Raw genomic sequence first — 27734 nt, forward strand, 5'->3', positions numbered from 1 at the left:
GCACAGAGCTTTAGAACGTGTAGAGCGCTTTTATATATGTGGCCATAGTCAATCCTTACAACAACCATTTGCAGTCAAGCCCTATTTTTCCCATTTCACTGATAAGGAAGCCAAGACTCAGGAGAAGGTAGTACTATACTGTTATAAAGAACAACAACAACAAAAGGTATAATAGCTAACATTCATGAAGTGTTTATTATGTGTCAGGCACTGCTATAAGCATTTCACATGAATTATTTATTATTTATCATCACCCCATGAGATAGTTACCATTTATTGACCCAATTTCACAGATGAGGGAACTTATAGATAGATGAAAGTCATTTGCCCAAGGTCAAAGGGGCATCGGACTCCAGAGCCCTTTGCTTCCAGAATTATAAAGCAAGTACGTGACAAAACTAGACTATGACCCAAATTTTTCAGTTCTTAGCCTAGGGCTCTCTTCCTTCCTTTTATCAAACCACATCATGAGCAGAGTGTGGAATATCCAGTACACATTTCCTATTTGCTGATTGAGTGAAAGAAAATGGATAATTCACAATTGAATCTCATTGTATTAGGAAGAGTACACTTTTCAGGAAGACATTGCCACCTACAAAGAATGCAGTCTTCTGAGGCATGGGTTTGTCAAAAGTGTGACAAAGGGAATTTAAATACTTGAGCATTAATGTAATCTTGGGGTCACAAAACTTATTCCAGGAAAATTATAAAACTCTAACGGGAGAGATAAAGACCTGAATAAATGCATAGCTATACTCTGCTTCAGTTTGAGGAGAGTAAATCTAGCAGTGATTATTACAGCACTCCCTAAGTTAATGTATAGATGTGATGCACTGCCAATTAGTCACTGCAGGATGCTTTATAGAACTTGTCAAATTCATAGTGAAATTTATCTGGAAGAGTAAGTGGGCAAGAATACCAAAGAATACATTAATTTAAAAAGTCAATGATGGTAGACTTACCTATCAGATTCTAAAGCCTGTCATAAAGTGACAATTATCAAAACCATATGAGAGAGGGTTGAAAAAAGGCAAACAGTGAATTTTTTTTTAAAAAAAAGAGTTTCTAGGAATAGATTCAAGCTATTCCAAGAATATAGAGCACACTGGAAGCATCCCTGAACTGGGGAAAGCAATCACTCTTTCTTTAATAAATGTTGGAAATTTAGGTATCAATTTAGAAAATAGTTAACTTAGATCCATAGCACATACAATGCTCTATAGAAACTTCCAGGAAGCAGACAGTGGAGTAGCATATTTGTTCCAACTATGAATGGAAGATAAATTTGTTTCTGTTAAATGGAGGATATCATTAGAGACAAGATGGATGATTTTAAAAATACAAAAAGTTTTTTTGGGTAGTACTTTGTAAAATAAAATATAATGAGCTAGGGCAGCCCTAGGTGGCTCAGCAGTTTAGCGCCACCTTCAGCCCAGGGCCTGATCCTGGAGACCGGGATTGAGTCCTATGTCATGCTGCCTGCATGGAGCCTGCTTCTCCCTCTGCCTGTGTCTCTGCCTCTGTGTGTGTGTGTGTGTGTTTCTCATGAATAAATAAATAAAATCTTAAAAATACATATAATAAGCTAAACAACAGAATGAGGAAAATGTGGTCAGCATCATTGATAACAGCTGACTGTCCAAAAACTATAAAGAATGGATATAGATATAGAAGGTCAGCTTTCAGATTCAGCTTCATAAAAGGGCAAGGAAACTAAGCAGGCAATTTACACTTGAGAAACTCAAGGCAGTGAAATCACTGCCTGGAAAAGTACAGTCTCACTAGCAATTAAAGAAATGCAAACAAAAACAACTTCTACATATCACAACCTGCTTATTAAACTATCAATAATTAATGGAAATGATAAACAGAAACCATAAAACCCTATCTTGACAAGGCTATGAGGAAACCGTTTCTGGGAGCAGTATAAATTGGTTCAATTTTCCTGGAGAACAATCTGGAAGTATGCAACAAGAGTTAGAAAACTGTTCAGACCCACTGACCCAGCAGACACCCAAAGAAATAGCCTTAAAACAAGGAAAATAGTATTTTCTTAAAGATGTTCATAGTAGTGCTATCTGTAATCATGGAAAAGATTTACCAATCAAATATATCATCATGATGGAACAGAATATAGCTATTAACAATGACAGGTATACAAATACTGGGTCTTGCAAATAAATGAGTATTTTTAATTAATATTAACCAAAAAGGCTAAATCCTAAATCACATGTTGAATCTGATAGTAGCCACACACAAAGAAAATCCAGAAAGGCAGCTAGTAAGCTATAAATAGCTGGGGTTGAATACACATGGTATTTGGGGGGTACATGTCAAGTTGCTGGAATTTATAATAAAAAAGAAAATCTAAAGAAGAAGATTTATTGGTTTGATTTAGGCCTATGAAGTTAAAGATCAAAGGCTTTGGAAAAATCCCCATACTAATGATAGACAGTTTTACTCACCAGACGTGCTTGATCTCACTGTTATCTAGCATTTGGTTTGCTAGAATTCTCTATCAACCAGCCCTTCTGCATATTTAAGTCTGAGAGCTTTGATATTTCTGAAAGTGTATGTCACCAGACTTTTGCAAATTTCCAAATTTGTCACTAACACTGCAACACAGAATCTCCCACTCCCACCATAAACATTGTACAGTCTAGCTCAGAAGCATCACTTTCTTAAGACCTTTCCATCACTTCTATTGCCAGCACTATCTTGCAGATAGTTTGCACTTCAGTGCCATTATTCATAAAGAAGCACATTTTCTCTCTGCCATGGTTACTGCATCTGTGTACCTTGACATCAGAGACCCCTCAAGCCACGTTGAAATGGCAGTGCCAAGTGGTTGACAAGGCCTTTGCTAGGTGCCTTGTCCTATAAACCAGTACTATGATGCCTTGGAAGTCAAATTCATACCCTTTGCAAAATGACCAGTTACTACATTTTGTGGATCTTTAGGGTTACTCCCAAAGGTTTAAAATCTTAAGCCTTACATACATGCATCCCAGAGAATAATTGAGCAACCAGAATGCCTTTTAAACTGTCCATGATAGAATTGTGTTCTTCATAACTTTGGTATTAAGTCTTTCCTATTGTATTCTAGATCTTTAAAAGTCAGTACGTTAACATCAGGTATACATGAGGACTCAAATAGACAAGTCCTCTCTTTCCCTGACCTGTCCGTTGCTTAACCATGGTGGGGCACCAAATTTCCTTGAATAACATCAGGATTCCCAGAACTTTTGGACCAGTATTCCCATTATTTTATTTTGTAAATCTTTATCCTAGTTGTCACTTGTTAATTAAGTGAATTTTGTTTTGAGAAGTTTTTTTAATGGCTTTATACCTCTTTAAAATATCCCAATGAGTTGGGAACCTTGTAGGTAATGACTGTTTAGAGCAATAGATCCCAGAGTGTGATCCCAGATCAGCAGTACCATCATCATCCGGGAAATTGATAGAAATTAAAATTCCCCACCTTGCCCCAGACCTACTAAATCAGAAATTCTGGGGATGGGCCCCTGCAACCTGTGTTTTAATTAGCCCTCCGGGTGATTCTTATGCATGCCAAAGTTTCATTACCTCTGGATATCAGGGAATAGAGCCTTAATAAGCTTGGCCAGCCTGATCCTCAGCTGAATTATTCTTGTATCAGACCCCTCAGGTCCCCTGACAATGTATTGTTTGCTCCTAAAATGTTTTCTTACTAAATCTCTTGAGAAGGTTATCAGAATGCTAAAGAGGCAGCATGTTGCGTGGGCAAAAGTGGGGTCATTGAAGTCAGATGGACCTTAGCTGTAACTTTTGGCCACTGTTCCCTTTGTGTTCACCCAGTCAATTAACCTCTCCGAGCTTCATTTCTAACATGGCCAAGAGAATACCCATGCCAGAAGATTGCAGACCTAAATGAAAGTGGGTCTGTGAACTGTCCAGCCCCATGCTTGATGCATGATGGACTCTCCATAAACAAGACTGATTGCTCTCATCCCCTTACTGCCATGTCCATGGCACCATGTGAAATCCAGAGGAATAATAGGAAGACCTTCTTGGAAATTCCAAGTTGGGGCCATTGGAGGGGGGGAGCTAGGCTTTAGCTCCAGGACAGCCACAAGAAAGCAAAAACTTCTCTGTTCTCTTTGCACCAGCCTCCTGGGGGCTGTGGAAGGTTCAGTGCAAGTCTTACCACTTGCATTTGTAATTGCCAGACTAATTGTTCCTTACCTGAAGTTCTGTGGGCCCAGGGGCAGAGAAGGGTGGCAATAACAATCCCTCTGGGCCTTCCTCCCCTCCCTGTGTAAGCCTCCTTGTGTCTCACTTCCTGGATCTTGCAAATATTTCCTTCAGCAAAAACCTGGGAGTGGCTATTTCTCTTGGAGCAGTCTTATCTTTTGGCTGCTGAGGAAAGGGAAAAGGGAGAGGGGCTGGCCCTGTGTACCCTTGCTGCTGAGATCCTGGAATACCAAGCTATTGTGGTGAGTTTAAAAGCAAAACTTCCAAAAAAGAAAACTTCAGAAGGACTGGGGAGGAGGTAGGAGGAGATTTTTCAGTCTCTGCAAATATTAGTTTTCATTCTTGATCACTATTAGGCCAAAAGGCGGGGGGGGGGATTTTTTTAACAAAAGGGGAAAATCTGTTCATCAGAAAAAAGATAACCTGTGCCAAGAGGAAAAGAGAGGAACAGCCCAGGACTTGGCAAGCAGTTTGCTTTTGTTTTTGAGATGTAGTCTCCTTGCTGGTGTCAACAAAGCCCTTTCTTACACTTAGCTTTCGTGCTTCCACATAAAGAGCTAATGTCTCCGTGGGCATGTGGGGATGACTGCAGTGCGAGTACATTTTGCTTCCCCCTAAGAGTCCTTGCTCCAGGGAGATTGTCCCTTGGAGTTGGAATAAGGCAAGTTCCAGTCTGGACATTGCTGCTTCTTACTGGTTAGGAAAATGATTTAACTGCCCCCCCTTTTTTTCTAAAAGAGTTTATTTATTTATTTGAAAGAGAAAGAGAGAGTAAGAGAGTAAGAGAAGCAGAGGGAGAGAGAAGCAGATGCCCCACTGAGCAGGGAGCCCGATATGGGACTCCATCCCAGGACTCCAGAATCATGACCTAAGCTGAAGGCAGACGATTAACCAACTGAGCCACTCAGGTGCCCCTGATTTACCCCTATCATTCTTACCCGCCAACTGGCAATAATGGCACTGACTTTGATGGGTTGATGTGAACATTAATAGAAATACCTACACGAAAGTACATGAAGCAGTACCTAACACACACTAGAAGTAAGAAACCATAGCCCTTTTCCCTTAACAAAACTCCCTGTCCTTCACTCCACTCCACTTGGTCCCAAGGCAGAGACCCAAGCATGCAGACAGCTTGAGCCCTTGGAAAATAGGAATGCTAGAGAGGCCATTATCCTTTGTTTGAGCCTGACAACTTCATTGGAAGCCTTCTATTCACCCGTTTTCTCCAGCTGTACTGCCCAGAAGGAAGGAGCTGTATCACTTTTGCTCCTCTTTGATCTTGTCACCTTGCACAGTATAATATTCAACAGCTGTGTGGAAGCACACACAACGACCCAGCCTATACCATGAAAGGTACTCCTTTCCCTTTGCAGAGTCATGCCCACTTCTGCTCCCCCAATGTAAGTGACTCTACAAGGGCTCAGGCTGGCCCTGCACAGGCCATAGAAGTGGAGAGGGGGGAGTGGTTTTTAAAGGATTAGGATTAACACAGAGAATAACAATTTCCAGGTTGCCTTGCCAGAGCCCAGGGGCCCCAGGTAAGGTTACAGTGCCACGAAAAAGGACACCAAATGTCTAGGAGAGCATGTTTGTCTCTTCCAACTGATTCTGGAGTTGGCTACCTGTAGGTAAATTCTGTAAGGGTAACATAAGTGCTTAGTTATGTTAGTACCTGAACAAGACAACTTCGAATATCTAATCCTTTTGATTTTCACACTGCTCTGAAACCTAAACTTGCCTTTTATTATCTGTCCCTTTTTTTAAAGATTTTATTTATTTATTCATGAGAGACACAGAGAGAGAGGCAGAGACACAGGCAGAGGGAGAAGCAGGCTCCATGCAGGAAGCCCAATGTGGGACTCAATCCCAGGTCTCCAGGATCACTTCCTGGGCTGAAGGCAGGCGCCAAACCACTGAGCTACTCAGGGATCCCCTTATCTGTCCCTTTTGAGTAAATGAGAAGAGTGAGTAAATGAGTCCAGAGTTAAAATCCTTGGTTAGCTCAGGCCTCCTAGCTAGGCAGGCATGTGGCTGAGCTGAGACCTAAAATCTCCTGCTTTCTTGGCTATTGAGCAGGCCTGAACAGTAACCAGGGAGACAGTGCAGTCCAACTCCTTTGGTGAGAACAAGGAACAAAGCCGAAGCACACGGCAGTGAAGGTTGTACACTGTGCAACTGCCATAACCATATGCAGTGGCCCTGAGTAAGGGACTCTGTCCTAATAATAAATATAGTCTGTCATTATTAATCACCTCCCATGTACCCAGCATCATTGCTAGGTCCCTTTTAGATAGTTAATCCTCACAGCAGCTTTGTAGATAAATATTTTACGGAAACTGAGATAAATTAAATACTATGTGCAAGGTCATGCAGCTTTTTGGGTTATGGAGCCAGATTTTAAATTTTTACTGGAATTCAGACACAAGTTTTTCTGGCACTGTGTTCTTTCCATTATGCTCTTCTTGCCTTGCCTTTCCTGTGCTCTGGCAAAGGAAAAAGAAAGAATGGTAAATTTAAGTACTATTCTGTGGCGGGACTCTTCTCACCATCCTACAGGACATCGGCCCAGCTGGGGCCTTTGGAGACGCTGACGCCACCTGCATTTCCTTAAGAGCTAGAATGGAGATGAGGGTGGAGAAGCGGGGGGAGAGAGGCAGGGAAAGAAGGTGGGAAGGTGTTTGGCAAGGGGTGGAAGACATGCTGTATAGATTGGAAACCAATCCGACTGGGCCAAAGAACTCTGCTCCCCCAAACCTCCATCCCAAGCCACAGCACTCCCATCGTTTTCACCCCGGACCCTGGTTTCTGTAATATGGTCCCAGAGCCACTTGTAGTAGAATCCCTTGAGGGCAGTTGCAGATTCCCAGGCCCTGCCGCAGAGGTGCTGAATCCCAATTTCGGGGGGGGGGGGGGCAGGGCCTAGAAATTTGCATTTTCAATGACCTCTCCGGGTAATTTCGATCAAGAGCCACTTTGATTAAGAACAATGCTCCCAGACCAGTGATTTCTGACTTTTTTTGGGTCATGCACCCTCTTTAGGAAGAATTTTTTGAATGTGCACTTTCAATATATGTTGGTAGTTTATTAATAAATTCTTTATATGTGCTAATGTCCTAATATTTATGTTTTTCCTTTTTATAATTTTATTTATGTTTTTAAATGCAAAAAAAATGGTGAGACTTTTCCATTAGTATTCTTAGATGAGACTGGTTTCTAGTTTTCCTCTATATATGTTCTAGTTGTTGGGTTTTGGTATCGACATTATGCAGGATTCTTTTCTTCTCCCTCAGTAGATTCTAGAGTCTAGGAAGTGTGAATAGCATTGAGGTTGTCTGATCCTTGGAAGTTGGTAGAATTCACAGAAGACAGCGTGAGTGTGCTATCTTTTTTGTCAAATGTATCAACATTGTTTCCTATAGTAACAGGTGGGTTTTGATATTCCTGTTCTTCTGCAATTGGTTTTGGTAATTTTTGTTTTCCTGGAAAACCATTCTAAGCTTTCAAATGTGTTTTCATAGAGTAGAACAAAGTATTCTCTTACTCTTTTCATTTACTCCATAACTGTGGTTATTTCTCCATTTCTAATTTTGTGCATTTGGGATTTTTAATTAGATTAGCAAATGGCTTATCTTTTTTATTGTTTTATATTTTTTTGAAGAAGTAACTTTTGGCTTTAATTATTAATTCTACCATTTGTTTTCCAGTGTATTAATTTCTGCAATTAGTTTTCTTTCTGCTTTGCTTAGGTCTGTTTCTGTGGCTCTTTTCTTGACTTCTTTTGTTCAATGCTTAATTCATTGATTTTAATTTGTTCTTATGTATTAATATAAAAGCGTTGGAGGCTACAGATTCTCCTTTGACCACTGCTTTTGTCAGTCATATTCTCTAGCTTCTGATATTTCATTTTTTTTTTTTTTTTTTTTTAGGTATTCTACAATTTCAGGTCAGATCTCTTCGTTGACTAGAGTGGAGGATATTTTTCCCTTTTATTTTCTATGTGCTAAAAGCTTTTGTCTTTCATTTTTGTTACTAATTTCTAGTGTTGTTATGTAGTGATTAGGTACCATAGTCTGTACTTCTTTCACTTTTTGTCCTAATAGAGAGTCAATTTAAAAAGGGTTCAATGGGCCCTTGAAAATGGAGAAATATAATGTTCCCATTATCTTAGTTTTGACTGTCATATCTGTCATCAGCTGAAAAAGCCTCATATTTCATTGCTCCCCTTTTCTACCTTTCCATTTCCTATGGCTTTTGCATTATGAATTTTGGTGCTATGTTGTTTGATAAAGATTTAGGATTGTTAGAGCTTAATTGCCTTGTTTGTTAATTTTTGCCATTAACTCAACTTTGTTATGATATGAATATCACGGCTGTTGGTTTTTTTTTCATTTTTGGCATGAGTTCATTTATTTTATTATTTTCTAGAAGTATATTTGGTACACAACATTACATTAGCTTCAAGTGTACAGCATAGTCACTTGAGAAGTCTATACATTATGCTATGCTCACAAATGTAACTGGAAGCCTGTATCTCCCACTCCCCTTCACCCATTTTTCATTCCCTCCCACTGCCCTGCACCCTTCTGGCTACCATCAGATAGTTTCCTGTATTTATGGGTCTGTTCCTGCTTTTTGTTTATTTATTTTGTTTTTTAGGTCCCACGTATGAGTGAGATCGTATGGTATTTGTCTTTCTCTATCTGACTTATTTCACTTAGCATAATACCCTCTAAGTCTAGCTGTACTGTGGCAAATGGCAAGATCTCATCCTTTCTATGGCTGAGCAATATTCCTGTGTGTGTGTGTGTGCATGTGCCTTTTTTTTTTATCCATTCATCTTCTTTATCCATTCATCTGTTGTTGACACTTGGGATGCTTCCATATCTTGGTTCTTTTAAATAATGCTGCAGTGAACATAAAGGTGCGTATATCTTTTCAAATTAGTGTTTTCATTTTTGTTGGGTATATAGCCAGTGGAACTATTGGATCATATGATATTTCTATTCATTAATTAATTTGTTAAATAAATATTTATTAAATGCCTACAGTGTGCCAGGCATTAGGTACTAGATAAATGAGACACCTGAGATCCCTGCCTTCATGGAGTTTACATTTTAGTTAGAGAGTGGAGCACAAAATAAACAAGTAAAAGTAGGTATGTGATGTAATATTAGGCAGGGATACATGTTCTGAGAAAGAACAAAATAGAAAAAGGATTGTTAAGGATAAGTCATCTCTATTTTAGATAAGGTGGTCAGGAAAGTTCTCTGCCTGATAGCATTTGTCATCCTTTTACTTTCCACTCACCGCCTTGTTTTCTTTTTTAAAAATTTAAATCTCCTAACTCGGGGAAACGAACTAGGGGTGGTGGAAGGGGGGAGGAGGGCGGGTGTTGGAGGGGAATGGGTGACGGGCACAGAGGTGGACACTTGACGGGATGAGCACTGGGTGTTTTTCTGTATGTTGGTAAATTGAACACCAATAAAAATTAATTAAAAAAAAATTTAAATCCAATTAGCCAGCATATAGTACAGCACATAGTACATCATTAATTTCAGATGTAGTGTTCAATAACTCATCAGTTGTGTAATAAGTACTATGTGTTTGTTTGTTTCCTGATGAATAAAATGCCAGGCAGAACACTTTGAACACAAGGAGTTGTTCTACTCTAAAGGAACTATAGGTGGGCGAAGGCCCAAATGAGAAGGGAGTGTGGATATGTGGAAGGGAATTTCTGATACATGCAAGTGATGAGCTAGCCATGATGGGGACTGAAGATGAGCCAAGTGAAGGAGATTTTGTTCTTCATTCTATCTGAGCTTGGCTACCATTATGTGTATCATTATTTCTTAAAGAAATATTCTCAAAAAAAAAAGAAATATTCTCAGTCTTCAGTATGACTATTGAATGGGTATTCTGTCTGATGATTTAATTGAACTGCTGGAATTTCCTGTCACTAGGCAGTACTTAGCATGATGCTGATTGCTCACAGGCTACAGCAGGAAACCAGATCTTTGGGTTTGAGGGCTTAACTCTTTATTCTCTGAGACTAAAGAGATGTCCTTTGGCTTTGGTCACTATTATATAGAAGTTTGACTTTTTATGCATATTTTATACATATTTAAATAAACCTGGACTTGTCTCTTTGGATATTCTTTTTGAACTCTATTGCTTATAAGATGAGAATCTCATTTTGCCTCACAAGTGATAGTCTTTTTAATCTCCTGATAGTTTTTTTCTTCTAAACATATAATATATATACATGTATATGCATATAACACATACATTGAAATACACACACACACACACACACACACACACCCTTAACTATTGAATCTGGAATTTATCTTAGTATAATAGATGGTATACTCCAAATATCGCTGCTCTGCAGTTATCTCAAAATTTTTTTATTTTTTTATTTTTTATTTTATTTCAAAAATTTTTTTAAAAATCGTTCTTTATCTCCTTGTTATGGAAGGTGAATTATATACGATGTTTTTATAGATAATTTGATATGTTTCTGGAGTTTTCATTCTGCTTTATTAATCAGTAACACGCTGTTTTAATTGTAATTGCTTTATAATATACCTAATCCCTTACTCATATTTCTTCTGTAGCAAAATATTTTTAATATAACATCTTACTTTATTTTGCCAGTTAATTGAAAAATGCCATAGTTAAAAATTCCTGTTGAGAATTCTGACTAGAATTGCTTTAGAAGGAGGTATTTTAAGCCCCAAATTGTAGATATTTGGGGATTGCCTGCTTGATATTTTTTGGTACAACTATAAAAACATGGACAGAAAGCATGTCAGATCCACGATACAGCTTGCATCTGGAGAGGCATCAGGGGAATAGAAGTGAGGAGTGAAACAGGGTATTATGTATATCTTTTAAAAAAATCATCAAGCATAAGATGGCAGTGTAGTAAAATATGCTAATCCTGGGCAGTAGGTGAGAACATGAATAATTATTATAGCAATCTCTGTATGTTTCTAAATATTTAAAATTTTTCCTGATTAGAAACAAAGCAAACAAAAACAATTTAACAGGATAGCTGAACTTGTAAGCCCCAGTACACAGCACATTCAATCTGAGTGCCAGAGTACGGTAGTGTGTGTATCCAAACTTTGGAGCTAGACTGTCCAGGTTAGATCCTAGTTCTACCACTCACTAGCTTTATGACCCTGAGCAAGTTCCTTAACCTGTCTGTGCCTTAGTCTTCCTGGCTGTAAAATGGGGACACTAATGATAGCTACCTCCTCGGATCATAATGAGCATTAATTAACTTAAGATGACCTGGAAAGCACTTGAAACAGTGCCTGGCATTTAGTGCATACTTATTAAGTGTTAGCTATCAATATTATGTGTTAGTATTACTATTCTTATGATTACATTTACTTCGTATATTTGCTTTGTTTGGGGGCCATCTTGAGTTTTACAGAAATGACGTTATCCAAAATATGGGGCCATCTGCAACTTGCTTTACACAGTCCTCATCTTGCTGTTTTACAGGGAAATGGCTCATCCCAAGGCTAGCCTTTCATGGGCAACCCCGTTCCACCTTGAGAACCCACCACTGGACTTGTCAAGCTACCGAGCGATCTCTTCCCTTGACCTCCTTGGAGACTTCAAGCACTCCTCGAAAAAAACAGACGAAACTTCTCTTTATGAGGAGGGGCGCTCCATGGCCTCTGTGCCTTACCCGCTACGTAGCCGGGCCTTCTCAGAGAGCCATATCAACTTGGAGCCCCAGAGCTCCCGGGCCTGGGGGCAGCACAGGAGGGAGCTCTTCACCAAAGTTGATGAGACCCAGCCTGATCCTCTGGGAGCCAGGAAGAAGGCATTTCCTCCTCCTCGCCCTCCTCCTCCCAACTGGGAGAAGTACAGGCTCTTTCGTGCAGTCCAGCAGCAGCAGCAGCAGCAGCAGCAAGAGGAAGAGGCAGAGGAGGAAGAAGATGAAGAACAGGAAGAAAGGGGGGAGAAGGGGGGGGAGGAGGAGGAGCTGCCACCCCAGTATTTCAGTTCAGAAACCACTGGTATGAGGGCCCTCCATCCCGAAGGGGTCCTGGAGCAGCCACAACCCTTGGGCTTTGGTCATTTGGAGGCTCCAAGGCAGAGCCTGCCAAGCTTTCCGGCAGAGCAAGAGTCCTTTGATCTCCATCCTGGCAATTTCCTGCCTCCAATAAGGAGCCACTTGGGATCTCCACCAGAGAAGGCTCAGCACCCTGGCTATTATGGTACTGGTAGGCTTTGGAGGACTTCCGAGAAGGAAACCACTGACTCCCCCAAGTAAGTGCTTATGAAAGAAAGGTCCCTGAAGGTCATGAGTTTGAATTGTACCTCCACCATTTACCTACCAGCTGTGTGGCCTTGACTCGGGGGATTAAACTGTCCCCAGCCTCATATTTTCGTCACCAGGAAAACAGGCACAGTGATCTCCATTCCACATGGTTGTTGCAAATGTGAAGATAATCTAGATGAAGTAGAGAGCCACATGTCTAGCTCGTCATCAGTGCTCAGTAAATGGTACTTGCTGATGTTCTTCAATATCACTGTCAAAATACTATATTATTTCCCAGAAGACATTAAACCCTTGTTGCCTCATGGCATTTCCCCCAAAGCCTGGTGCAGGTCCTTCTCTGCCTTTTCGTTTGCTTGTTCTCTAGAACAAGAGGCCAGCTCACAACCTGACCTGCTTCTGCTCCAGGACCTGCCTGGGCTTCTAAACTCTGCTCCAAGGTGGTCCTGCGAGGGGAGGTGGGCGCTTTATGCCCTGCTTGATCCTTATAACAGCTACAGGCACCCTTTCCCTCTTCCACTTTCTCCACCACCTGCACCGCTTCTTCCCCTGCCTCTTTGCATTTGCTTCTTCAGTGGGCAATAGGTGGTAGTTGAGGGGGCTAGCTGCCTGGGCAGGAGGCCAGAGCAGGAGTGTAGTCTAGCCACAGGGCTGCTGGTGTGTGTCTACTTCACCATGCCAGGGCTCATCAGCGTGCCCTAGACTGCATGGTGGTTGTCCTCTTGGCTCCAAAGCAAAAGAACTCTGGCCTCAGCCCTGGAGTTGTCCTTCAGAGAGCTCAGCCCACACTCTGCTGGGGGAGGGGGTGGGGGAAGGCATCTATCCCATAAGTGCTTTCTTTAAATCCCTTCATAGAAGGAACTCGCCTGAGACTTGTTGCTATTAAAAGTACCTTGTTTTTGTGTCTTTTATGGACATGTAAATCCTTTACTGGGCCACCTGGAAGCAGTTGAGAAGTTCTCCAGCATGAGGTGCCACAGGCACAGCATGACAGGGCCTCACTCCTAGACAGCCTGAGAATCTCTTATCCAATCCCTGGCAGCTGCTTCTCAAGCTGTCCATCTAGCTGGGGAGCATTCTCATTGTCATTGGAAAACATTTTGTGGCAAGAGACTATGGCTGTTTACCTGTTACTGTCACCAGCAATGAGAAGGGAGGGTGACCTAGCATGTAGTAGGCACTTAACGTTTAAAAAGAAAGAATGTATAGACAAATGGCTAAACATGTATTAAGCATTTGCTATGTGCCACATACTGCTAGTCATTTCATACCCACTATTTCACTGAACCTCCCAGCAGCCCCATGGGCCATTATGATTCCCATTTGACAGATGAGGGAACTACATACAGTGGGGGAAAATAAGGGACTAACTTGGAATTGCACAGCAAAGATTCCAAAGCCAGATCTGTGTGACACTAAAACCTACGCTTTATTCGCCATCCTAGGCAGCCCCTCTCAGAGAGATCTTGTTCTTGTATGAGAGCAAGGCCTTTACAAGACCTTTTTGCCCCCACAGGGCAGAGTGTCCGAGAGCTAGTGGTTACAGACCTGACTTTCCCCTTTCAGCCTCCTAGTCCTTCCTCCTTTTCTTTACCTCCATTCACCTTGGAGCTTTGGCCAGAGAGAAGAAAACTGCTATTGCTAGAGATCTTGTCACTCATTCCAGATATTTATTTATTTTTTAATGATGATTGGATGCAAGGAGAAACATCTGTTTGCACACAGCCCTAGGTTGTGGCTGCAGAAAATCAATTATAGATGCCTTTTGAATGATGTGGATTTAAGGAACAGTGTTATTCCCAACAAAGCTAATATTTTCTGCCTGCTTACTATTGTGCCAAGCATTCATTGTTCTAAACACTTTTGTGTGCTGATGGATTTCATCTTCACAACCAACCTGTGAAATAGATGTCATTAGTGTCCCACATCTTTTAGGTGACAGCAGTGTGGCACAGGGGGCTAAAGTAACCTGCAGAAGATCACAGGTAGCCAGAACTCAGGCCATCTGGCTCACTGTGCCCATTACATCCTCCCAAGATCTTGGAGCTCCTCAAGATCCTATTCCAGAAAGCTTAGGGTTCTAACCAGAAGGAAGTGGCTTTAAGATTTTGTAAGGGAGAAAGAAGTGCTAGGAGCAAGGAGATATATAATATTTTGAATGTAAAATGAAAAAAAAAGACATCCTATTTTCAGCCAAGTCAAATCAGAGCATCTCTATAACCCACACACTATTCAGTTACACATGCTGGGATACATATAGAAGCAGGTTAGTGGAATTTTTCAAGTGTTGGTGAAGTCTCCTAACTCTGGTTCAAGTACAGGTATAGTTTGCCTTTTGAACTCTATGCTCTGCAGAAGGAATCTGATTTTTGCTTTGATACTCATTATCAAATGCAGATTATGTTGTCATAGAGCTCCTTAACTCCTGCCCTATTAGCAGAGATTATGAGGACAGTGGCCCTAGAACAGAGTGCCTAATATGACAACTATGATATGGTACAGGGCTGTGTCTGCTGAGATCTGAGTCTATAATTAGTATATATCTTTAAGATATACTTACAGTTTTATTGAGATATAACTGACATACAGCCACATCCTTTTTCCCCTTAATTCTGTACTTCCTTCCAGCACTTTCTAACTCAGAACTCTCACACATACCCTAGATATTTTTCTCATAGATAAGAATTCCCTAAGTTCATACATTCATATTCCCTCCAGAATGTACTCTCTTGTCTGCTAACATATAGTCCAGCCAGAAAATTCCTTACATACAAGGTTTTATATGATGTCAAGTTCTCCCTTTGGCAGTATAGCATAGTGGCTAAAAGTATAGATTCTGGAGTTAGGTCACCTAGGTCTAAATCATGGGTCTGTCATTTACTATCTGGTGACCTTGGGGCAGTCATTTTCCCTCTCAGTGCCTCATGGTCCGTATCTATAAAATGGTTGTCATGAACATTAAATTTTTTATCTATATCTACACACAGACATGCAAACACATACACATAAAAACACATCTTAGAACAGCTTCTAGAGCATGGTTAGCACTGTGCAAATATTAGCTACTATTGTTCATTTATTAGTGTTGTTACTTTAAAAACCCACATGTAAAATGAATGCCTTGGATGAGGAATATTGGCATGCCCAAGTTTCTTTTGTGTGATTAATTAGAAGACAGCATAGCATGAATCAGTAAATAGCTGTGGAGCCTTTTAACCATTATTTTTTACCTTCATCTAAGAGCTGCAAGTAGCTGCAAAAATGACTAATGAGTTTCTCCTATTTTTCCTTTCAAGCAGCTAGAGGTTAGCAAAGGGGCAGCGACACAGACAGGTGGAGGGTAGGGGTGACTGGTAGGCAACAAGAATATAGTGGGGGTGAGCCTCTCTCTTGCATAAACCGGGGTTGGAGATATTTGCCCGTCCATCACTGAAATCCAACATTAAAGCATTTCTCTTTATCTCCTTCCTCACTCCAGACCAGAAGCCTTGATTGCAGAAGAGTCCAAACCCAAGGCAGCATGGAGCCAGAGCTACTTCTTTCCTGAGGAGCAGTTCTCCTGTATGGGCTGGGGCTCTGAGAAGCAGCATCTCAGCCCTGCAGGCTTCAGTGAACCCAAGACAACAGGGTCTGCTTCTACCCTTGTCAAGCCCCTAGGCACCACTGGTTCCATTTTTCCCCCATTTCATTCTGCAACCATGGAGGAGGCTGGGGCCACTGGGGATATGCCAGAAGTGGAGAGATGCTATCCCTTCTCAGGCTGAAGGCCTGCCTCAGAGGCAGTCTCAGAAAAGCTCATGAGAGATGTGGTAGGCCGTGACAAGTCCCTGGCAGGGGTGTTAACCCTGGCCTCCAACATGATGACCACTGCTGAGGTCATGGGTGACCTCTTTGCCGTGGGAGATCTGCAATGGAGGGGCCATTTCAAGCAGCAGTGGCTTTTCCAGAAAAGAATAAATTGTGAGAGTGTCTAGGAAAGCCATAGGGTGCCTTTGTAAGCAAGCAGACTAGATCGAGCTGGAGTGGGTGGCAGTGTGGGGTTGGATAGGAGGAAGGCCAACAGCTATGGAGGATGAATAGCTAAGGTCTCAGATACATCCTACCCCTCCCCACCCAGAGATTCATATGCCTGGGCCATGAACTGAGGGGACTCATGGAAGATCAGAAGCCCAAAACTTTGGGGCCTGCCAGTTTTTTTCTGGCTCTAAGTTGGGTGCTGAGCAAATTAGATCATCTCTAAAGAAGCTCCTCTACCCATTGAAGTCAGGGGCATAGAAATAGCCTTCTGTGTTCTCAGAGTTGGCTTCCTGATGATCTTCATGTGGCCCATTTACATTTCAGCCATGCTTACTGGTCCATCAGTTCCTTATTCCCCAGCTCCCAGGCAAAGCAGGGTCCCACTTTCACAAATGGGGTGAATTAAGAAGCAGAGAGGTCAGGAGTCTCTCAATGGAGGTATTCAAATGGTCATTCTTTGTTTCCACAGACAAGAATTTCAGCACTTCAAACCTCCTCTGGGGGCTCCAGGAATCCCTACCTCTTACTCAGCTTATTACAATATTTCTGTGGCCAAAGCAGAATTGTTGAACAAGTTGAAAGACCAGCCTGAGATGGCAGAGATTGGCCTGGGAGAGGAAGAAGTTGACCCTGAACTGGCTCAAAAAAAGGTGAAATTCTCTGATATGGTCTTAGATTTTCAGCATTCAGTTGGAGTGTCTGGAGGTTGACCTGCCCTCTACGTGCTCCACAACAACTTGGTACATCCCTATATCTCCAATATGGAAATCAAATAGCCCCCCTGGGTTCATCAAGTGCAATTCCAGTCTCTCTTTTTGATCCAGCCAATAATGGTAATGAGAGTGGTAGAAATCAGCAGCAGCAGCACCACCACCACCACACCACCACCATCACTGGATCTGTCGAATCCTAAAAACTGCTCAACAGTGATTTCCGCCCCCTCCTTGTTTTACCAGTGGAGAGGATTAGGTTGCTCAGCGTCACAGACTTTAGGGGTAGATCCAGAGCTTGAAGTCAAGAATGATGCACCTCCCACTTTATCATGCGCCATCCCTGTGAAATAAGCCAGCCTTGTAAGTAACTCACCGCCCGCTGTACATCAGAGTTTTTGACTGCAAGCTCAGACCAATAGCAGCCATTGGTTGTATTCTCCATGTGACTTTCCAGGAGAAGGAATGGATTAACCAAGCCAAAAGAGGAGAAATTATAGGCCCATAAACTTTAGTAAGAAGTTTTGCAAGAAGAATCAATCATCTCTTAAAAATACTAGAATGAGCAATAGAAATAATTATGATGTTCTGAAGCCTCCCCGTTCTTCCTCTGAGCATCACTAGGGCTAGTTTTCTAATCAAATTCCTGGAATCACTTTGCCCTCTCTGCACTTACCCATTTTATTTCCTAAGCAAATAGGGTTTCCATGGCAACTCCAAAGGCCTAATATATCACTTTGTGAACATCTGAACTTAATGTAAATTGCTCCTGTGCCCATGCTTCTCATTCAGGACATGACCTGTAGGAAAGCTGGAGGCCATTTGCAGGAGACCTCCCCACCACTTTCAAATTGGAAGCAAAATGTCAGGGAAAGAATGGGAAGTATGGTGGTATCAAAGTTATATTGATTCAGATGTCTGCCTCCTTGGATTTTGTGTTCCCTGAGCATGGCAAGGCTGCTCCCAGCTTACTCAGGACCTTTTTATTAGAAGCAAACCTAATAAGAGTCTGACCAGGAAGAGAAAAATGATCAGAAATGGCAAAGCAAAGAACAGCAGATAGTGATCTGAAGTGATTCTGGGGGAGCTAGGCCAGCTTTTGTCTCCGAGGAAGACAAGTGAAGAAGGTCACCAAGTTGTAATATCCTAGAAAAGCAACTCAGTTTTAGCCAGTACACTTTCCCCAGGGCTGAATGAAGTTCAGGTGGCAAAGCCAGGTGCCAAGAAACAAAGGGCTCTCTTTGCTTGCATCCTTCCAGATCTATGGAATGATGGAACTGAAGAGCTAGCGTGGGTAGGTGATTTTCCAAGTTGATCGTTTGGCCCCCAGCCTTCCCTTGTCCCTGGCATTGAGTTTTGTTTGGGAGAACAGAGGTCAGGGATATAACTGAGAGCCTGTTGACATCTGATTGTGTTGCCTCATTCATATCATTGGTCCCTAATCCCCAGTGGGTTTTAGAATTTTCCCTAAATGTAAACCTATGATGCTTCAGACATAAGATCATGGTAATCTCCTGACTTTGGGCCAGTTCTGAAATAAAAACAGGCCCTTGACCCAGAGCAGGCTCTCTTGGGACATTTCTTGGACATTTCTCCTTGGACATTTCTAAATAAACTACTAGAAAGGAGCACATGCTAGAAAACCACAAGCCTATGGTCCCAGAGTACCTGGGTGGGAATAATAATAAAATGAACACTGAAGCAGGGCGCCTGGTTGGCTCAGTCAGTTAAGTGTCTGGCTCTTGATTTTGGCTCAGGTCTTGATCTCAGGGTCATGAGATTGAGCCCTGTGTCAGGCTCCACACCTAGTGTGCAACCTGCTTAAGATTCTCTCTCCCCCTCTTCCTCTCCCCTGCCCCTTCCCACTGCTTGTGTGCACTCTCTCTCCTTTTCTCTCTCTAAAAAAAATATGAGAAAAACAAACATATACTGAGGCATACTTCAGTATATATATATCATATATATATATTATATACACACATATACATATACACACAAGACATGAGATGCCGCTCTAAGCATGTAACCTATATTAAGTCATTTCCTTCTCAGAACAGTACTATGAGGTAGGTGCTATTGTTTCCCATTTTTTCAATGGGGAAATTGAAGCACAGAAAGGTTGAGTGATTTGCTCAAGGTTACACCAATGCTTTGTGGCAGAACTGGGGTTCAAACCCAAGTAGTCAGGCACTAGAGTCCATGCTCTTAATGACAATATGATGCTGACAGCACAGGCCATGAGCAACGTGGGGTGGCTCATTTCTAAGACTTTGCACCAGACAAGCATCTACTAGCTCTGAGTGCCTGGTAATGATAATAACAGCAGCAGCAGCAGCAGCAGCAGCAGCAGCAGCACTAAACAGGTACTGAGCACTTAAGATAGCAGGAGCAATGCTAAGCATTTTACTTCTATGATCTCATTTAACCCTTACCATGGTGGCAGGGTGGGGGGAGAAGAGGAAAAGCTTCTCGTTTACAGATGAGGAAACAGAGAAGACTCCGTGAGATTGGGTATCTTGCCCAAGGTCACACAGTTTGGAGGCAATGGAATTAGGACCCAGGCATCTGTGACTCTAAGCAGCTACTCTACCACACTACCTTCCTATGAATGGAGTTCCAGAACTGGTTACACCTAGAGGGGAGACAGATCAGAAGACTCAGGCAGTGCTTTCCTGAAGAAACTTATCACCAATAGGAGAGAGACTGGATGCACCCACGTGAAACAGGGAATGAAAAATGTCAAATTATACTCGAGTGTTCTATTTCTGAAAGGCAGGAGAGTTCAGAAAAGAAAGAGGTCATTGAGAGAAGGGCTATGGGGACAGCAGCTTCCTGCAGGGAGGATGAGAGCAAAGCTGGGCTCTGAAGAAAGAATGGGAACAGCCAAAGTGAGGGAAGAGATCGAGAGCAGGTAAAACTGCATAAATCCAATCAGGAACACAAGTATGACTGCAGATGGAATGAGGGCCCAATCCTGAAAGATTCAGAGCCGTGGGATTGGAATGGTTGAGTGGGGCCAGGCTGAATGATGATAGCAGCCAGACTTCATTAAGTACTCAGTCCATGCTAGGTCCTTTGCATGCATAGTCTTGTTCAATGAAGTCAGTACTGCAGTTATGTCCATTCTGCCGATCAAGAGTGTTAAATTCTGTAAAGAAATTCGCCCAAGGCCACACAGCCAGGAAGTTGGCAAAACCAGAAGTTAAACCTAGTCATTGGGACTTAAGAACTCCCAATCTTATCCAAAAGGCCGCAAAAGCCAAATGGAGGGAGCGAACATGAAACGTAGTGCCAGGGCACATGAGAGATACTTCAGTGGGCTGAAGGAAAATGAATGAAGCCCCAGGCAAATACTTGATGATAATGTTTTGACAACCTCTGCTCCCACAAGCATTTCAATTCCTGTTTATTAAATGGTCTCAGCAAGCGTTCATTAAGTTACATCTGGCAAATGAGAATTAGCCCCTGGGTACCACTTATCTAATGCCAAGAAGTTTGGTGGTGACGGATTCCTACCAGATCTGAAGAGACAGAAGAGAGGGCGCCTGTCCAGAAAACTGGAATTGCTCATGACTTGCTCAGGCTTCCTTTGTTTCTGATGGCAAGTGGAACCTGCCATCTGTCTCGGGGATCCCAAAACAGAGGTTACAAGTCCAGACCCATTTCTGTCCCCACTCTCATCCTTTGCCTTCCCCTGTTTATTTCTCTTAGATACAGCTTATTGAAAGCATTGGCAGAAAACTCTCTGTCCTGAGGGAGGCCCAGCGAGGACTGCTAGAGGACATCAGTGCCAACTCTGCCCTTGGGGAGGAGGTGGAAGCCAACCTAAAAGCGATCTGCAAATCCAATGAGTTTGAAAAATATCGTTTGTTTATTGGGGACCTGGACAAAGTGGTCAACCTGTTGCTGTCACTCTCTGGACGACTGGCCCGGGTGGAGAATGCTCTCAACAGCATTGATGCAGAGGCCAACCAGGAGAAGGTAGAGTTGGGGTCTCTGGGGTGTGGATGGAGGGAAATGCCATCTGTTCCTTCTCAGGGCTCCCTCTTTCAGATTTGGCTAGTCTGAGAGACAGTAAAGCATAGTGTTAAGAGAATGGGCAGTGGGGGCACCTGGGTGGCTCAGTGGTTGAGCATCTGCCTCAGCTCAGGTCATGATCCCAGGTCCTGGGATTGAGCCCCACATCAGGCTCCCTGCAGAGAGCCTGCTTTTCCCTCTGCCTATGCCTCTGTCTCTCTCTGTGTGTCTCTCATGAATAAATAAATAAAATCTTTAAAAAAGAGGGTGGGCACTGGCTTTTAAGTTGTCTTATAATTCTGGATCTACCAATAATTAGGTGCGTGGCTGTGGGCAGCTTACTTAACCTTCCTCTAAGTCTCTTCAAAAACACCCTACCTCATGGGTTCATAAGAATTAAATTAGATAATCCTTATTAATTACTTAAAACAGGGCCTAGAACAGGGTAAACACTGAATCAGTGCTACCTGCCAGTAGTAGTAATAGTAGTAGTAAATAGTAGTTGTAGTGATGTTATTGCTAGTGCTAGTGATAGTAATAGTAGTAGTAGTAGTGGTGGTGGTGGTGGTGGTGGTGGTGCCACCTAGGTGGCTGAGTCGGTTAAGCCTCTGATTCTTGATATTGGCTCAGGTCATGAGATCGATCCCCACATCACAGGCTGCATGCTAAGCAGGGAGTCTGCTTGAGATTCTCCCTCTCCCTCTGCCCCTCCCTCTGCTCACTTTCTCTCTCCCTCTCAAATAAATTAAATCTTTTAAAAAATAGTAGTAGTAGTAGTAGTAGTAGTAGTAGTCGTCGTAGTAGTCGTAGTCGTAGTCGTAGTAGTGGTAGTGGTGGCGGTATTATCGGTGTTAGTGGTTTTAATGGTAGTGATAGTAGTCATAGTCTTGGTACTGATAGTGGTAGTAATAGTAGTAGCAGCAGCAGCAACAGTAGAGCAATTTCACCCCACTTTCTCTCTCTGAGTTGAAGGAGGAGGTCTCAACAAGTAGCTGAGACTGAGAGTCTGTCAGTTTCACAGTTTGGGCCACTCTGCATACATCCCTGAACCAAAGTGCATTATTCCCTTTCCATGAACAAGTGGTTTGGAATACCAGTCTGAGGGCAGCCCGGGTGGCTCAGCAGTTTAGCACCGCCTTCAGCCCAGGGCATGATCCTGGAGACCCGGGATCGAGTCCCACGTCGGGCTCCCTGCATGGAGCCTGCTTCTCCCTCTGCCTGTGTCTCTGTCTCTCTGTCTCTCTCTCTGTCTCTCTCTATCTCTCATGAATAAATAAATAAAATCTTTTAAAAAAAAGGAATACCAGTCTGAATCCATGTTAAGAGACACATACGCCTGTGCATACACATGTGGACATGTGCACTCACACAGGTACACCCACATGGAGACACACATCATTTTGAAAGCATTGTCACAGTGATATTTGTTCTCCAGGTGGAAGGGGCATGAGCTGGCTTTGTCAGAGCCTCTGCACCTCCCACTCCTACCCCCCCACCAACCCCAGTGGTAGTCCATGGATTAAAGACAGTGTAGGAGATGGAAAGGGGTAAATGCACCTCCCCCCTGTCCAGAAGTTTTTGCATGAAGGTGGACTTCAGAGCAGGACATTTAGGACTGATGAGCTAGCAGAGTGAGGAACTGTTTGCCTCAGCCCTCCTGGCGGAGCAGTGAGTTAGGCAGATGACTGGTAACTGGAATGGCTCTTAATTTGTCTATCTGATTCCTCAGTTGGTGCTGATAGAGAAGAAGCAGCAGCTGAAAGGGCAGTTGGAAGATGCCAAGGAGCTGAAGGAGCATGTGGACCGTCGGGAGAAGTTGGTGTTTGGCATGGTCTCCCGCTACCTGCCTCAGGACCAGCTCCAAGATTACCAGCACTTTGTGAAGATGAAATCTGCTCTCATCATCGAACAGCGAGAGCTGGAAGAGAAGATCAAGCTTGGGGAAGAGCAGCTCAAATGTCTCAGGGAGAGCCTACTCCTGGGGCCCAGCAATTTCTAATTCTACAAGTGGACTGACACGCCATCCCTGCCCAGCCACAATGGGAAGTGCTTTCAATCTTCTTTTTGCAGTTTGTTAGCAAGTAGATAGCAGTTAGTTAGCAGTATGTTCCATAACCTCTACCTTGGACATCTCTCGCTGCCCCTTACCTGGCATTGCTCCCAACTGGCTAGGAGGCCCTAGGGATTCCCCAGACTTCTACCCTACAGAGTAGAAGCAAGAAGTTGGAGCTGCCAGCAGCAAGGTGTGATTATACAACCACACTCTCCTTCCCACAGTTTGCACAGGCAAGCACTCACTGCACACAGAACCTACCGTGTGCCTTCATTCTTGGTACAGGGACTCCAAAGACATCATGCACTCACTACCCACCCACACCACAATCAGCCTGTCCAGGCTCAGAGAGAAGCTGCCTGTGCAGCTCCATTCTGCCCAAGGCTTGTGGCCTGGCCATTTCCCACAGAGACCTGGCTCTCTTGAGGGCTTAGCTTACCAGCAATTTAAGGGCCTCACAATAAGCTTTACAGTGGGAAGCACAGAAGGAGAAATTACACCAAACAAAATGTGAGGAAAGATTGGGAATCCCAAGGTGCCCTGCAGGAGCTGAGTTTAAACAAATTGGCTCCACTCCTGCCTTCCCCAGCATCTGGTTGAGGGGGAAGGAGCCCTACTCTCAGCCCTGGCTGATGTGGCCCTCCTCCTGTCCAAAGATTTTTGGCCTACTGTTTCTGTTCCATCCTGCCTGTCATTGCTGGGGGTTACAAGTGCCTGCTCTAAGGACTCCACACTATGGGCCATTAATAATAGATCTACTAAAGCTGACTTCTGGATACAGATTTCCTAATTGGGGTGAGGGGTTCTTTGTTGTATTTTAAATGGCCTTTTGATTTTATTTATTTTTATGTTTTGATTTTTTTCCCTTTTTTTAAACTAATAAGGCGAGAAGAGGGGAGTTGGAGAGGGAAAAATAATCCCAGAAGGAAAGCATTTTCTGCAGATCAGCCTGAATTCACCATGGCTAGATGAGCGAGTGCCAAAACCCTGAATTCTTCCCACTAAAGCTTTCAGGTGTCTAAGAAAGGAGTTCTAGTCTTGAACTCAGCTGACAATGGCCAGGCCCTATACTTTTCTTGATGTCAGGGTAACCATAAACTTAGCATTCCCTGACGAGTTCAGTTTTATTTTCTTATTTTTTCTTGAAACCAAAGAAATCTAAAACTGACAAAGGTTCGCCCATTTCTCTATGATCTCCCATCTAAGGAATTGGGTAGAAGTGAGCTCAGGAGGAGATCTTCTATCTCACAGTTGCTTTCTCCAGTGTGTGGCCTGACTCAGGGAACTGAAACTCATGGTATCTGGAAGTTTCAGCCAGGGCCACCCCCACCCCCACCCCCAGCCCCTGCCACCACCCAGAGCAAATTTCAACCCAGCCAGAATTTTAGGCACACAAACAACTAATGCTGCTGTTGTTGCCAAGGCCCTGACACCACTAGCCATTTGCTGTCCTGGAAAATCCCTCGTGCAGGCAATGGCAGGAAAGGACTCATGGATAAACTCTGGCCTATTATCCAGCTCAGTTCCCTGTTGTTCCTCACTCACTGGTGCCCATGGTTCATATTGCAAAGCCTTGCTCAGAAAGCCCTGGCATCGCTTCTAGTTACTCCTGGGTTCTTTGAGGGGTCCTTGGAGGTTAACTGTAGCAGCAGAGGTGCCTCATTCAACCAAAGAATTTACCAAAGAACTTTGCTGCTGCTACAAATACTGATCTCTAGACTTCTCCTTTTCCTCTTCATTGTATTTAGAAACAATGGAAGAATCTTGGCCAACAGGGTGTCCTGAAGGGGGCCCTGGGCATGCTCTTAATACACTGCTGCTGTTGGAACCACTGTTAAAATGTCAACCTGCCATTCTGCCCTCAAATGGAGGAGTCTACTCTATTCAGGAAGGCCGATGGCTTGTAAAGGCCTGGGCTTACCCAAGCCAAAGTTGATGAAGGTGGGAGAGTGTTATGAATAGAAGCTGCAGTTGCCATCTTCTTTTTTTCTTAAACAGGCTCTAAGATAAACAATGAGTAAATTGAGATGTCCTATATAGTGGGCTGAGGCCAAATATAATCCATCATTCTCATCATTCTAAGATTTGGGGGGTTAGGGCAGCTTTTTGGGCTGGGGAAAGGCCCAGGGAAAAGAGTGGTTACTGCACCTGGACAGGATAACTATGGTCTGAGTTGTTCTAGTCAGCATTAGATTGGTTTTACATGAAATTTACCACACTAAAAGTACTACTGGCTGTGTTATTTTTGTCTCTCATCCCACCTGAGATTAGAGTTGGGATCAGAGCACAAGAATGCTCATTTTCACACAGAAGGACAGTTTCTAAAGCACTTAATAAAATAACCCCAAAACTATACTGAGAAGTGAAGCTTGGCAGAGAAAGGTGAGCTACCAAACAGGAACTAATGCCCCATGCTACTGACATGAGTGATATTGGTCCAGAGCTGCCAGGATTACTCAAGATGCAGCATCTCTCCCCTGTTCTCATTTCCTGGGCTCAGCCCTCTTCCAAGACCAGCCAGTGTGTACAGTTTGGAAGGGAGGCCAAGGGGATTCCCCAGATGGTTACTGGTCTTGACCTCTGCCTTCTATTTCAAATCTTCATACAGGCCCTGGTGGGTAACAGGTTGATATAGAGAGAGTAGTCTGTGCAAGAGCTACTATCACTTGTCCCTTCCTACTCCCCCACCCCAATCCTGAGGGTCTGGGTAAATTGTGTCTCCTTGAGTCCCACAAGCTGCAGACTCAGCCAGAGTAGAGTGGTAAATGCTCAAGGGGGTACCCAAGAGAGACAGACACACTAAAAACCAAACCCTAGAAATGGAGAGACTGGAAGCTGAGGAACCAAGAGGATGAAAAATGAAAATCCTTTCCTGAGGCCAGGTTCAGGTTCTGGTTCTGTTCTCCACTTAACCTCCTATGTTAAAAAGCTGCCCTGGGGGCATCAGAGCCACACCCCTAACCCCAGTCTCCCTGAAGATGCTGCTCTGCCAGTAGCAGCAAGTCCCAGGTGGAGGAAGCTAGGCACATTTATGGCCACTTCTTCCTGTCTGGAGCTTGGTGACTCCCACTGTCTTTGCCAAATGATTTGTCTATGCCAATACTATTTCTGTAACAGTGTATTATATTCTTTGAAGATTAGTAGGCCTTTGGGGGGTGGGGCAGGGGGCAATTTCTATAGATAAAGGACCAGTGTTTGTTGTACGACTGTCGGGGGTCATCTATGCCATGTGAAGCTAATCTTTTTCTGAATCGTATTGTTTCTGCAATTGTGTCCTCCACCACTCCCTTCTTGGCTGACATTGATATGCCTGCCAGATTGTCATCAAGGGTTATACTTCAATAAAAGGTGCTAAGGACAAAAAAAAATTATGTGTTTTCACTGAGGTGATGGAAATTCTCTAATGGTATAGCACTAATGCTATACCATTCATTAACCCCAGTAAAATAATTTAGGACTCACAAAGAGTCGACAGTAGGTGTAATTTCAAGTGTAGACCTCAGCAGTATACAGAGTCCAGTTCTGGAGTCTAGCCTGATCAGAGAGGTGAGACACTTTCTAGACCACCTCCAATCATGAGTTCTGTCTACTGTTGTGCCCAAGATCGCGAATCCAAGAAACCACCAAGGAGCCAACACCGATGCAAACACACGAGGGTTTATTTACAAGCTCGAGCCTGGGTCCAAGTATACCTGACACAGCGGAGCAGGGACTTGGACCCCGAGACTAAGAGGCTTAGCAACTTTATAGGGGCCAGTGGCCAATGGGATTCGCAGAAAGTTGCACAGTCATGCTGGTCCACTGAGCCGGATTTCCAGTTAGGGTGTGCCCTGGTCTTTGACTAGGGCGGGGCAGTGCCCTAAGTAATAAGTAGGTCAGCACAAGGCAGGTGCAGCAGAAAACAGAGTCAGTCCTGCTCTGTTTGTCCAGGGGTAGGGGATTTTGTTAAATTTCCTGGGTCCCACATTCCCCCCTTTATCAGAGGATCCTATGCAGGACCCAATCATGGGTCCAGGTTGCTCTCAGAGTGAGCCAGGGGAATGATTAAACCAGTTTTCTCACCAACTTTCCTGCTGTTCTCACTCTCATTTACATTTAAGGCAGCACATACCCCCCCACCCTTTGTTGTAAGAAGACTAATTCTAATCCCCTTCTATTTTGAAGGACAACCTCGGACTAGGGAGTCTTGGAGGTGGGAAATAAGTGAGAACGGTGCAGTCTTAGCTTTAGGGGATTGTCCTTGTCCGGTTGGCTTTTCCATTCTGTAACAAAGTCCTTGAGAATGGTGTGTGGGTCAGCTGGCCAGACGTGTGTGTAGTGGACCCAGGGAGTAATCCCGTCAACCTTGAGAGCGGTGGGAGTGGTCAGGATCACGAGGTAGGGTCCCTTCCAGTGAGGT

The 27734-nt window shown here is 43.4% G+C and overlaps 1 protein-coding gene across 2 annotated transcripts in view; it reads left to right on the forward strand.

The window, feature by feature from the left end:
• SHROOM4 (shroom family member 4) overlaps positions 1–26703 on the forward strand; it is a 275929-nt gene extending 249226 nt beyond the window's left edge. For both annotated transcript variants that reach the window (XM_025982378.2, XM_025982379.2), the window contains 5 exons: positions 11752–12528; positions 16017–16166; positions 17025–17205; positions 20977–21246; positions 23012–26703. In XM_025982378.2, the coding sequence (XP_025838163.1) occupies positions 11752–12528; positions 16017–16166; positions 17025–17205; positions 20977–21246; positions 23012–23281 (1648 nt within the window). In that variant the 3' untranslated portion in view covers positions 23282–26703. The remainder of the gene's footprint in view (positions 1–11751; positions 12529–16016; positions 16167–17024; positions 17206–20976; positions 21247–23011) is intronic.
• The last annotated feature ends 1031 nt before the right edge of the window (positions 26704–27734 follow it).

Source organism: Vulpes vulpes, unplaced genomic scaffold, assembly GCF_048418805.1.
Source record: "Vulpes vulpes isolate BD-2025 unplaced genomic scaffold, VulVul3 u000000638, whole genome shotgun sequence".
NCBI lineage: Eukaryota > Metazoa > Chordata > Mammalia > Carnivora > Canidae > Vulpes > Vulpes vulpes.